Source organism: Chiroxiphia lanceolata, chromosome 6 (genome assembly GCF_009829145.1).
Source record: "Chiroxiphia lanceolata isolate bChiLan1 chromosome 6, bChiLan1.pri, whole genome shotgun sequence".
Taxonomy (NCBI): Eukaryota; Metazoa; Chordata; class Aves; order Passeriformes; family Pipridae; genus Chiroxiphia; species Chiroxiphia lanceolata.
In genome coordinates, this window is record NC_045642.1 from 22,920,698 (window position 1) to 22,933,349 (window position 12,652).

General features: G+C 38.1%; 1 protein-coding gene across 1 annotated transcript in view; it reads left to right on the forward strand.

Annotated features, from left to right (window-relative positions):
* HSD17B12 (hydroxysteroid 17-beta dehydrogenase 12) overlaps positions 1 to 12,652 on the forward strand; it is an 85,624-nt gene that overhangs the window by 62,204 nt on the left and 10,768 nt on the right. The window contains 2 exon segments of the mRNA XM_032690414.1: positions 6,180 to 6,214; positions 11,552 to 11,633. Coding sequence (XP_032546305.1) covers positions 6,180 to 6,214; positions 11,552 to 11,633 — 117 coding nt within the window.

Genomic DNA, 12,652 nt, shown 5'->3' on the forward strand with positions numbered 1-12,652 from the left:
ATATAAAATTGAAAGGAGGAGAAGAAACTAGTGTATTTGAGAAAGAAGGCAGATGTTCTTTTGCAGACCTGTGTGTAGAAAGAGGAAAAGCCTGGGAGTGATAAGCCTGAAAGGCAGTAGGAAATGACTCTCTCTCTCTTTCTCTCTCTCTCTTTTCTCTCTCTTTCTCTTCTCTCTCTTTCTCTCTCTCTCTTTCTCTCTCTCCTCTCTCTCTCTCTCTTTCTTCTCTCTCTCTCTTCTCTCTTTCTCCTCTCTCTTTCTCTCTCTCTCTCTTCTCTCTCTCTTTTCTCTCTCGCTCTCTCTCTCTCTCTCTCTCTCTCTCCTCTCTCCTCTCTCTTCTCTCTCTCTCTCTCTCTCTTCCTCTCTCTTTCTCTCTCTCTCTCTCTCTCTCTCTCCTCTCTCTCTCTCTCTCCTCTCTTTTTCTCTCTCTCTCTCTCTCTCTTTCTCTCTCTCTCTTCTCTCTCTCTCTCTCTCTCTCTCTTTCTCTTCTCTCTCTCTCTCTTTCTCTCTCTTTCTCTCTCTCTCGCTCTCTCTCTCCTCTCTCATCCGAGTGTCAGATGGGATAGTGAAGCCTAATACCACATCTGTAAAGGAACATTACCAGAAATCAGATGGTAGTTGCTTGCCCTTGCTAGGACCACATGAATTTTTGTATTCATGTGTATGGAGAGGGTCACAGTAAGTGGAACAAAATTCTGAAAGCAGTGGCAACACTGACTTGTGAGAAAAAAAAATCGCTCTGTGTGTGCATTCCAGTGTAGTCAGAGGTTTCTTTACATTTATACTCAAAGTCATAATCAGAGTTGGGGAGGATGATTTAGCCAAGTACATAATGCAAGTTATTACAGAGAGGGACAGTTGTCAATACTTGGGAAAGGATAAGTGTTCTGTGAAAGTGGTCATGAATATCATTCAGATGTCCAGAGGGAGAAATTCAATGCTTTGTTTTCCCACCTTGATGACTTTTAACCTGAGAGTGTGATACACAGAAAGCCAGATCAAGGGAAATGTAGCTGTGATAAATATTTTTCAGCAATAGTCAGAGAATCACTAGGGATTTTTCCTCAAAGTACAAGTAAACTTGGGAAATTCAGGAATCCTAGAGTTATCTAGCTTTCTGTAGATTGGGGCTGACACAAATACATATTTCACCTCTGGAAAGAGAAGGTTCAGCCTTATTATTGGGTAGTCTTTTTTCCTGTGTAAAGGGTAAGGGGCAAAGGATGGCTATTTTTAGGGCTTTCCCTTTTAAACTGGAATCTGAAAGTTAGAGGATCTAAACAGGGAAAACTTTCTCCTCTAAAACTGTTGCTCGAGAGAAAGTCTGATAATGAGCACGGCTTGCAGCATGTTGCATTCATAGTTCCCTTGTATGTCCTGTGCCCCTGACAAGTCCACATGGGTTACTGTGTGAATTTCTGTTGAGTTAACATCAGGTTTACTTGCTAGTTTTTACAAATATAAACCATTTTTGTTTGGCTTGGGGTATGAGCTGCATTAAGAAGATATTTTTTCAAGAGACACACTTTAAAAAAAACTTAGTAGATGCTGAGAATAGGTCTCATAATCAATTTAACTACCAGTGCATGAGTACAGTTCCTTAGGTCTTTCAGTGTAAGGTCTGCAGGCAAACGTAGCATAGGCATGGTGCCAGTTAACTCTTGGTTAAACAGGTAGTGAATTTATGAACTTGTGTGCATTTGTGAACTTGTGCCTCTACCCTGGCACTCTAAATTATCTTATGGTAGCAATGATGTTTTTGTACGTGAGTGGGTGCACTACAGGGAATTGCTGGTCTTTAAAAAGTTATGTTGCTTTGAATTGTTATAATTTCACCCCAGATTTGTGAATGAGGGAAGCTTCTTAGCTGCATAACAAAGCAGAAAACTTGTCCAAGTTCTGTAGCTTCATGCTTTGTTGTATTTGCACAGCCCTAATTACACATCATTATACCCTTTTGAAGTGGAAAGAATGACTTGCAGTCATAACATAGAATGATTTGTCTCTAAATATACAACTGTGGTATTAGATTTCTGGCTTTGTATAACAGTTGTGTGGCCCATAAGATAGGAAGGATGACTTTAAATATTTACCTCAGCTTTTCCTACTGTATTTTAGTAGTCTGAGTGAATATCACTTGAAAGATATTAAAAATTTTACACATTATTACTCTTTCCCTAAGCTCTGCTTCTGAGCTATTGCTTAGATTGGAGTGAGAAAAGACTAGAGATCACTAAGAATGGGAGATTTTCTTTGGAAGAAAAAACTCTGGAAATACATGGTTATAATTTCTGACTATTTGTTAGTCCTCTAATAACAGCTTTTAAGTATAGCACCTGCTTTAGAACATAAATCCAGCCATAAGTCTGTGCATTTTTGTATTTGCAAGTAGGAATCTTTCCTCCATTGGAATAAACATGGTGTTACTTCTTCCAGAATTAGGAGGTAGAAGACAGGTTTGGTGAGGAAGAGTGGACAATACAACTGATGCTTGCCAGGAATGTAATAAATGCAGCTGCAGGTAAAAGGACATCAAGAAATATTAGCTGCCTGTAAAAGATTATTGAAATGGTCTGTAATCAATCTCTACCTTAAGTTAGCCATTTGCTTTGAGCATCCTGGAACTTGAGATCTGGATGGTTAGGTGTGAAAGAAGTTGGCTTAAAAATAATGCAGCCCTCCAAACCAAAGGAACTATGCCCCAAACTCTATATGTATATATTAAATAATTGAAAATAAACAAACTGCAACACTACTGCTTCATGGTTGTGTGCTAAACATTTTTGCCAGACTGTATTAAATCTCAGAGATTAACAATTTCTGATGTTGAGGAGACTGTCCTGAACAAATTTCTCAGATGCACATATGCACACACACATGCTCACTCTGATCTAATGCAAATTTTCAGAAAGAAAAAAACAGTTTGTTTTGGATATTCTGGCAGTTTTCATATAGCCTTGTGTATAACTACTTGTCTAGAATTACCTGAGTCTTCAGAGTCTTGGGAACATTCACATTTTCAACTGTAGCACTCACATGTCTGTGGAAAGTAGTATTCCTTCAGAAAAATGGTTATGTGAAGGAAGCCTAAGAGTGTTCAGTGACTGCCAACTGATGGCACTCTTCTTAGAGTAGTTCCCAGCCTCTCCCTTAGGTTTCTTGACACTTCCTTCTTCCTTTATTAGATTGCCTTCAGAGAAACAAACACTACCATAGAGTTCTCTGACATCCTACATGCTAATTCCTATAGACTCAGACTTGGAATGCTTTGCAATTTATGAAATACATGCCATTACAGAACTGGTGTCTCTAAACCAGACCTACCTAGAATTTGGATTCTTTATCTGGGAGATATTTATTCAGTTCTAGATGTTTGGTTTTTAACTGCCTATTTCATAATGGCACGTCTGAGATTATCGCTGTTGAAGACAGCAGTGTTAACCACTTTGGCTGTTTAGGATAAGGGTCATGCAATACAAGCACATACATACACCATTATTAGTGGTAAAACTACATTTCTGCTATTTATTGTTTTATTTTTATTGAGGCTGGAAATATTTCGTGTGTGTGTACAATGTATAAAATTGCCAGGCTGGAATATTGCTGCAGAATACCCTGCCAGTGTTTTTCCAATAGTGCTTTCTGAGTGTGGACTTGGCTGGGTCAGGTGAGACTGACTCAGAGATCTACCTTCTGTTATCGTACTCTTTAAAAAAAAAAGGTATTTTTCTGTATATAAAGATACTGCATATTCATATATATATCTCTTCACACATCACAAGATGTAAAAATGCTGACAGCAAAAAGTTTTTGCCCTATTTCACAGATTTTTGAAATTCCCCCAAAATATTAATTTTAATGAAACAAATGGAAGTGGTGTTGAGTATGAAATCCAGTTTTACCATGAGTATTTTTCTGTGGAGGGGGAAAAAAATTGATTGCCTGTCCGGCTTAACTGTAGAAACAAATCATTTAAACCAGCTGGTGGTGAGAGACTTCATAGTTTTTTATTTTGTGTAAGTCCCCCCAATTATTGTAGCATGTTCTTCTATGCTCTCATTTGAATATCAATAGTAACCAGCACGTCTGTGAAAACTGTTAGAGCTCCTTGGTGGGTTGCAGTTTGGATTTAGATCATGATGCATTTGTGTGGATTTACAACAGAAGTTTCAAACTGTGGGGGTCCCCTCTGCATTACAATGGGAGATTGTATACTGGTTTTTTACACCGTTTATGGGTTGCCTGAGGGAAGGCAATTTCAGGACCAAGTCCATGTGCCAATCTGTGGTGATGATATTGCAGCTTTACCTGCCCTGAGAGGCAAAAAACCAGTATGCTGCTTTTTACCAAGGGACCTGTGGAAGAGATCATAAACTTGCATCAGATAAAAGATCTTCCAGTCTTGAACTAGTCTTAAAATCAGCCCAAATCATTCTTTACCCTTTAACATTAAAATAAATAGTTGATTCTACATCTCTTTTGATGCATTAGCGTATGAAAAAGCTCATGTATGCTTAAAGTTAATGCTAGATATTTTTTTGATATTGCATGGGATCTGTTTCCTTGGTGGTGCTTATCAGCTCTGAATACTTAGTTTGATGTGTGGGGCAGTACTGACAGCTAAGTGTGTCAGCAGCTGACTTCATGAAAGTAAGGTCTGTTCAGCTCCTACCTTACAATCCCTTATCAAACAGTCATGCAGCGTGGCTGATGGCAGAATCTATTCTAAGGAGAAATGTCAATAAAATGCAAAACACAGCCCTTCTCTGCCATTTTCTTTGTGTGTCAACTGCAATCAACTGAGGTTGTTTTCTTTTGTGTTTTTTCTCCTTTATTACTAAAAGGGTATGTTTTATAATTTAAAAATAAAAACAAACAAAAAACCTCAAACCCAGATTGAGTCATATGTAAGTGGTAATGCAATGGTGATAGTAAAATGAATAGCTTGCTGCAATGAGATTTGTTTCTCTGTAATATAAGTGCTTACAGGTGTTTTGTGTGCCTGTATATGCTGATTTCTTTTGTGTGTGTGTTTTTCCTCCTATATTATTCAAATATTCAATGTTTTAATTTATCAAGGTTATTTAGTATGGGGGGGCATACCATTATGTTTTGGTGTCTGCTGATTTTAGTATTTTATTGCCCCCTCCTCACTGCATTCTCAAAAACTTTGTTGGAACACCTTTTGGATATCATAAGTGGTAACAATTTATATTTTTTGTCTGATCTGTCTTTGGTGTCAATGAGGTGACATTAAAAGAGTTGGTCGGGGGCAGGGTGGTATTTGGCAGAAGGTGAACTTTGACATTATTTCTTAAAGGCAGAAGTTTTGGATTTAAAATGTATTTGAGGATGGTAGTAATTAGTAGCAGGCAAATTAACTATTTTACACTAGTTAAAATTTTTGTCCAAGTTTGGATTGATGCTTGTTTGTTTCCCTTGTCAGAGATGCTCTGTCTGCAACTAGGAAGCTTGTTTTAGAATTACTGTTCTAGAGAATCCTTCAACCAGCTTGTAGATAGATTGCTTGGAGTCATAATGGAGGCAGGAGCTTCCAGAGCAGTGAGGAGGTTTGCAAGGCTATTTTCCTTATGGGAGTGTAGGTTTTTCAGTGTAAAATCATCTGTGTAGTCAGCAAAAATGTTTTGGGGTCTTAAGTATTTTCTGTGGGTCATGTAATGTAGGAAACTTATATTCACTAGTTCTGTCCAGTGCTCTTGCTGCTCCATAATATATTTTTATCCTAAACTCAGCAGTTCAGTAAACCTAGCTAAAATGTATTGGATATTGTTTTGAGTCTTGGCATAGGTGGTAAATTTAGTCAGTCTTGGTACTTACGGTGAGGAGAGAAAGATAGTACATGTACTGTAGTGCTCTGGGGTTTTAATGTTCTTTAGAGGCCATGAATGCTGCAGAGTGGTGAAGACATTTGTTTTATTTACTCTTATGCTACTAGCTGGATGGTTTCACCAGATTCAGTGCACATACTACTTGACAGAGCGAAGTTATCCAGGTAGAATAAAAATAAACTGCCTACGCAAAGTATGGTCTCTACTTCCCCGAGCTGAGGTTGGGGTGAAGGGGGTGGCAGCTGCTTCTGGGAGGAAGGGAGGCTTCCCTCGGTCTCTGGCTGTCTGGTGTCTGCATTCTCAGCCATCACGAATGTTTTCCTTTTGCAGATGACACGATTGGTGCTGCCCGGCATGCTGGAAAGGTGAGTCACACTAACACTATCCAGACAAAGTCATCATTATTTATAGGGGAGAATCCTTTCTTGAAAAATTCATTACTGTGACTAATCAGCCTAGTCTCCATGTTTTAATGGCAGAGTATTGCTGGGTGAGTCACGCTGATGGTGCATGAATCATCAGACGGTGGAAGCCTTTTCCACTCGATTCCCTTTTTATTTTTCCTCTCCCTTCTCCACTGTTGTGGTGATTCCTTTTAGAACAGAATTAAAAAGCCCGTCTGACTCATCAGCACTAACTCAACAACCTGCTATTCTGAGGGGGTGGTTACAGTTCCTGGGAATAACCTTCTTAAGGCTATTTCTCCCTAAGTCATTGTAAGTAAAATGGATGCAAAGAATATGTTCTCATTATACAGTAGGAGGTATATTGAGGAAAGTCTGTGATCATTTGGAAGAGTAGAATTGGAGACCAGCTTTTTAAAATAATACACCATTGTCTCCACAGAAGACGTGTACTGACTTCCTAGCTAGCTCCCAGGTGAAATTAAAAGGTTCACAGTTTCCATTTAGTCCCTCCAGGCTATTTTCTAACTGATGTTGACTGTCCTGGCTGCTGGCCATCTCTGTTGCAGTGCTTGGCCCTGGCTTCCTGGGGGTTGCCCTGGATCAGATTTGAGCTATGATCGCAATACTGGAGGAAACTCTGTAGAACCATTCAAACCAATATGGCAGGAGGAGCATATATATAGGGTGAACCTCTGGCAAAGATGAAGAAAAAAACTGGTATATTTTGTATTATCCCACTACCTGGGAATCTTCATTGAAGACCAAGATTCAGTTATTCAAGTGATACAGAGATGCATAGCATATGTTTCACATTTAAAACAAAGCTTCTTCCTGAGTACAAACTGTAAGAACTAGGGGTCAGTATGGGAGTCAGTGTCTAGCATGTCAGGGTAATGGCAAGCTTAGATTTTTAGTTAAACAAACAAGAGATTTGAATAAGTTTATTTCATCTAAAGAGACTTGAATTAGAAATGAAGACCCAAGACTTGAGCTCTAGGGCCAGGAGTATAGTATTTCCCAATGAAGCTGGAATAAAGGATGAAGATTATAGAACAGTGGTGATAGCTACTCAGGGTTTGTAAGTCAGAAGTTACTCCTTGTCCTTGTCCTATTAATGATAGATAAAGGGACTTGCCTTTTGTGAAACCACTGCTCTCTGAAGGTGCCCACATGACCAAACCATTCTTGTTTTGAAGGGATTTAGTGTTGTTTCCTTACTAGATTCTGGAACTTAAGAGATCTGACAGTTTCTTGACTCAGTTTCTTCTTTGGTTAAAGAAACGTTGTAGCTATCCATTTGGCAGAGTTGATCTCTTCAGCTTCTCAGGAGAGAATGATGTATACTCTACTTGTATATGTTTTTCTGTTACATATCAACCCAGGTAAGATGATTTGAATGAAAGGCAGCAAACCAGTATCCAGCTAACTTCTGTTTCTGACTGCCCTTGAGCACACCATATCATTTTTACTCTCACTTCTCCTAACTGCATGACTACCTCAGGGATCCCAAGGATAAATGTTCAAAAATCCTGAAAAAAAAAAAGGTTCATAGTGGTAAAAAAAATAAAGTACACATTTTGAACTTGTTCCTTTAAACTACTGCTCCATTTGGATGAAGGCCTTGGTTTCTGTCCCAGGGACAAATATTTGAAAAAGCTTCCATTTTCTGTTTGATTTTTGTGAAGTTGGTTGGGTTTGCAGTGCACAGAAGCAATGTCTGCAGCTGCCAGCTCTTGCACAGTCATAGCTCACAGGCCATTAACACAACTAACAGTCTGTAACCATAAGAGGACATGGATGTCCAACAAATCCAAGGGCATGAATGAATTGTAGCTGTACTCAGCTGCTCTTTAGGTCAACCATACATTTCTCACATGGGACCATGGGCTTGCTAGAGCTCCAAGCTCTAAGAATAAAACTAGACTAAGAATCTCATTGTTATTCCTCACTTGTTCAAGGAGGATAGCATGTTGAGTAGATAGATGTGACAAAGCATGTTTTAGCATCTTGCAGCTATCTCTAGTGTGTACTTTTGTGTATTTGAATGTTAGTTTTATGGCAGTATTTTACAAGTGAAGTGCAAACATAGAGCAGACTTTGCATGCTTTGCATCCAGGTCTGATAAGAGAACATAAAGCTACATCTTGGTGTGTCTTTTTATTTATAATAACCAAAGCAGCATTAGGTGAATGCCACTTCTGGTAATGGCATTTAGATTCTCTGCTGTGGCTTTTCTCCTGTGCTCTGAACACTTAAAGTGACAATTTATTATCTGCAGCTTTCTATTACACTTAAATGAGCAGTTCCTCTGTAAATTTTCAGGCTACTGTCTAACGTGGGAGATTCATAGAACTGAAAATTGAGGCTTGATGTCTTTGGGAGCAAAAAAGCCACCACCACCGAAAATCAGTTCACTGTTTTTAGACAAATACCAAACTATGGTATTTATTGCCAGGGAAGTAGCAAGTGCATAATTACATTAGAGAAGAAGCTTGCTCTTTCCACTTGGCATGCAGCTGGAGCAGGCGCTGGTTGCCACAGCAACAGGGAGATGGCTAAATATAGCCTCCCCGGTGCTGGACCACTTAAGGTAGAATGATAGGAGGTGTGAGGGTGTGGGCCTGGCTCTGTTCATCTTAACCAACTTTTTTTTTTTTTTCATTAACTGCACAGTCGAATTAGATGGAGCCAAAATTTATTTTTTACCGCATTGATCCTCAAGTAATTCTTCAAATCCTGACCTAAAAACATTTCGTCTGCAATTCCTCTAAGAAGCAAAATTGTAATTGGAGTAATTGGAAGTATTCCCCCTACACACGTGCTTCTCAGTTTCATTTTATCTGGAGGTTTTAAGTTATGGGCGTTTAAGGTGAGGACTCTTCTCTTTAAAAAGTAAAAATACAAACCACAAAACCCCCAGTGGCATTGGCTACTTCAGAGAGACCAATACATGGAGCTTCTGCAACAGGCTGCTATTAATTTTTTGTCTTTCCAAGGTGATTTTCTTCACTGGGTCAAACCATTAATTCACTCCATCTAGGTGATGGTCACGACTCCTGCCAAAAGTTGCAGTCTAGCCAGACACTGCAAGACTTGTACTTATATTCTGAATGCCAGCCTCTCTTCTAAAGCTTCAGTTAGCTTTATAAGCATGAGACTCATCTTTATCCATATCAATGTGTATCCTTCTTTGAATCCTATTAAGCTTTTGTCCTCAATTAAGTTTTATGGCAAGTAGTCCCATAGTCTGAATATGGGAGAGCGCTTTCTTTTATCAGATCTAAATTTCAGTCTTTCATTTAAATAAGTGTCATCTTTCTTTTGTATGCTGAGAGGATAAATCAAGATCTTGATCTTTTTCATTCATTAGTTTGTATACTCTTATCATGGGTGCTCTTAATAGTCTCTTAAATAAGTAAATCAGTGTATCAGGGTGGCTTTTTTTTCCTTCTCTTCCCCTTCCTTAAAGCATCAGCTTCTTAATATTTGTACTGTATTTGGAGGGATAAAAATGTTCTGTAGGCTGTGATAAAGATTTCAGTGGTGGTGAAGGATCTATCCCTGCCATTTCCAGAATTCTGTTCTTTGGCTAGTTTTGGTGACTGCTGCACAAAAAACCTCCTTCCTTGTTCAAGTTTTTCATGGAGGGGATAGTTGATTTGGAGACCTGCAAGATTTGTGATTAATTCGCATTATTTCCTTTAGTATGCATTCTCGGTTATTGATGCACTGTTAATATTGATTTTTCATCTGCCATTCTGTAGTCTGTTCACATAGCAGCCTAAGCTCTTTAAAAAGTTCCTTATAGTATTCTCCAATCTGGTAATCTCTTAAAAACTGCATAAATACTCATTTGACTGCTAATCTCCATTTGAGCTCATGAATAAATACCACAATCACCACCTGTCTTGATATGAAAAACTTCTAGCATCCACTGTTAACCTTTGGCTGTCTTGAAAATTCATGATTAATTTGTGGTCTTGTGTTTTCTATGCTACGTATTTTGATCCACGTTACTACTTTATTTCACCAACCAAGGCTTACGGGGAACTGAAAAATACAATGAACTTCGGCAAAGGTGTCTGAAATCCTGAATAATGGAAATTATTCTTTTCTGTCACATTTGCCATTTCATTCCTAGAGGCAAATCAATCACAGATGTAATTCACACTTATATCATGGCAGAAACCATGTTGGTTTGAATCTATTGTTGTGATTTCCGAAGTGTTTATATTGCTTTAATTTTTAATGGTCACTTAAATTACTGTTTGTTTTTAGGATGGTTACTTAAATCATTGTGGCAGCAGTGGCATAGGGTATACTTAGATGAACAGATATGATGAGAAACTCACATGTAAATCTGTAGGAGCTGAGCAGTGTGATGCCTACCTTCACAAATGTTCTCACTGCACTAAACACAGCATACTTAGTATGTTCAGGTAAACTGGCTTGAATTTACAACAGGGTAGGAAGAAGCAGAGACGTGTCTTTCACTATATGGGACTGTCTCATAGCACCTTCTAACAGAGTAATTGCCCTAATTTGCATGAAGCTTTTAAAATTCTTTTTTCTGCCTAGCACTAAATATGTCTGGTTTTTAGGTAAAACTAGTCTTAGAAATAGACATGGTCCAAATCAGTCTGTATTGGGTAATGCAGGAGTCTTTCTGTCCTACCTGCATATGCTTTAGAACTGCTTTGCAGAGCAGATGGTAGCTAATTTCTTGTATCTTTAACAAAATATTATTGTTTAAAACCTTCAATGTTACTGTAATGCAACTGTAAAACAACTCTTACTTTGTGTCCACTGAATATCTTCCATAATTATTAAAACACTTCTGTATTTGAGCAGTAGATTCAGATGCTTCTTATCTTGAAGATCCATCATGAGGTAACATTTAGAAGATGAAAGGAATTATCAAAGTGTAAATTATACAACAAACCTGTGTTGCCATTTCTGTACCTTATCCCAAGATTTAGAAGTTCCTCTTGAACTTGTGCCAGCTTGACTCAATGATTTTGCATAATTTAGCCCAGTGTGTGTCTGTGTGTATATAAATATAGCTTTGATTCTCTTGCTCTATTGACCTTGAAGTTGTACCTGATTTATGCCAGCTGCTTGGATACTTATAACTGTGCATGAAGTAAATTTCAATTTAGGATTTGGTTGGGGGTTTTTAAACAGATCCTAATCTGAATTGCATCCTAAAAGGTTTGTTTTAGGCTTGCTGTAATTATCTGAAACATCAAATATGTTTCCTTTATTTCATGATAATATATCTTTACTTCCTTTCAGATCAAAAGGGATAATCCTGAATATTGCATCAGCTACTGGGATGTATCCAACTCCACTACTGACTCTTTACTCTGCAACCAAGGTAAGTGTTCTTTTCCACACTGAAATCAAGTGTCAAACATAGGCCAACACTTACAGGAATAAATGTTTTGGTGTCCATCTAGTGGTGCTTTCATGAACTAAAAGTGCAGAGTTTCTATCTTGACTTTTTCCAATAGTGGAAGGTTGAGAGAAAACTGAGTGCAAGGGTTTATTGACATGGAAATAACTATTTTATATATTTCCTCATGCATTACATTTTTACATGGAAAAGGATGCTAGTGTACCAAGCAAGCTTAGTGGGAGGCTGAGAAAGAACACTGACTAAGTTTAACACACATTATTATTATTTTGATTTTGAGATTTTTTTCCTCCTAAATTCTGTGATGATTCTATGATCTACATTTCATCTTAAATTTTTCTGCTCTGGTTTCTCTTTGTGTCATTGGGACAGTTTCGGTTTTTTGCAGCTGGTCTTATTTTTTTCCCCAAAGATAATTACAGGAAATTCTAAAACATCCCTCTAAAATATCTCCAGTGAATGCCATAAAGACAATATGGGTACACAGTATGGAACTGAAGCATATGTGGTAAAACTGAATGCAAGAGACATTTACACTGGTGTTAAAGCAATATGGCACTACAGCTTTTTCAGCCATCCCTGGTAATTACCTGAAATACTCCCAGGGTTTCAGACTCTAAGCAGAACCTTAACAGGATGAAGAAACCTTCAGTAGTGTCATTCACATCAGAACAGACCCACGTGTTCTCTAGACTCTCAGTAACGTCTTCATACTCCCAGAAAAGAGTTGATGCACACTATTTTATTCATACTAAAGGAGAGGATATTTAAGTTTAGAAGTCTGAGGTGGTTTTAGCTGATAGAATTTCTTCTTGAAATAACTGTTTCCTGAGAGGACAGTTCTTCGTTTTAATACAAGTGGTCACTTTCGTTGTGGCAATGCCTTCAGCTTTATGGAATGAATTGAGCATCTGATTTTAGTGATAATATCCCTTACGCTGCCTTGGTTAGTCTTTTTTTTCAATAGGAATCTCAAATAT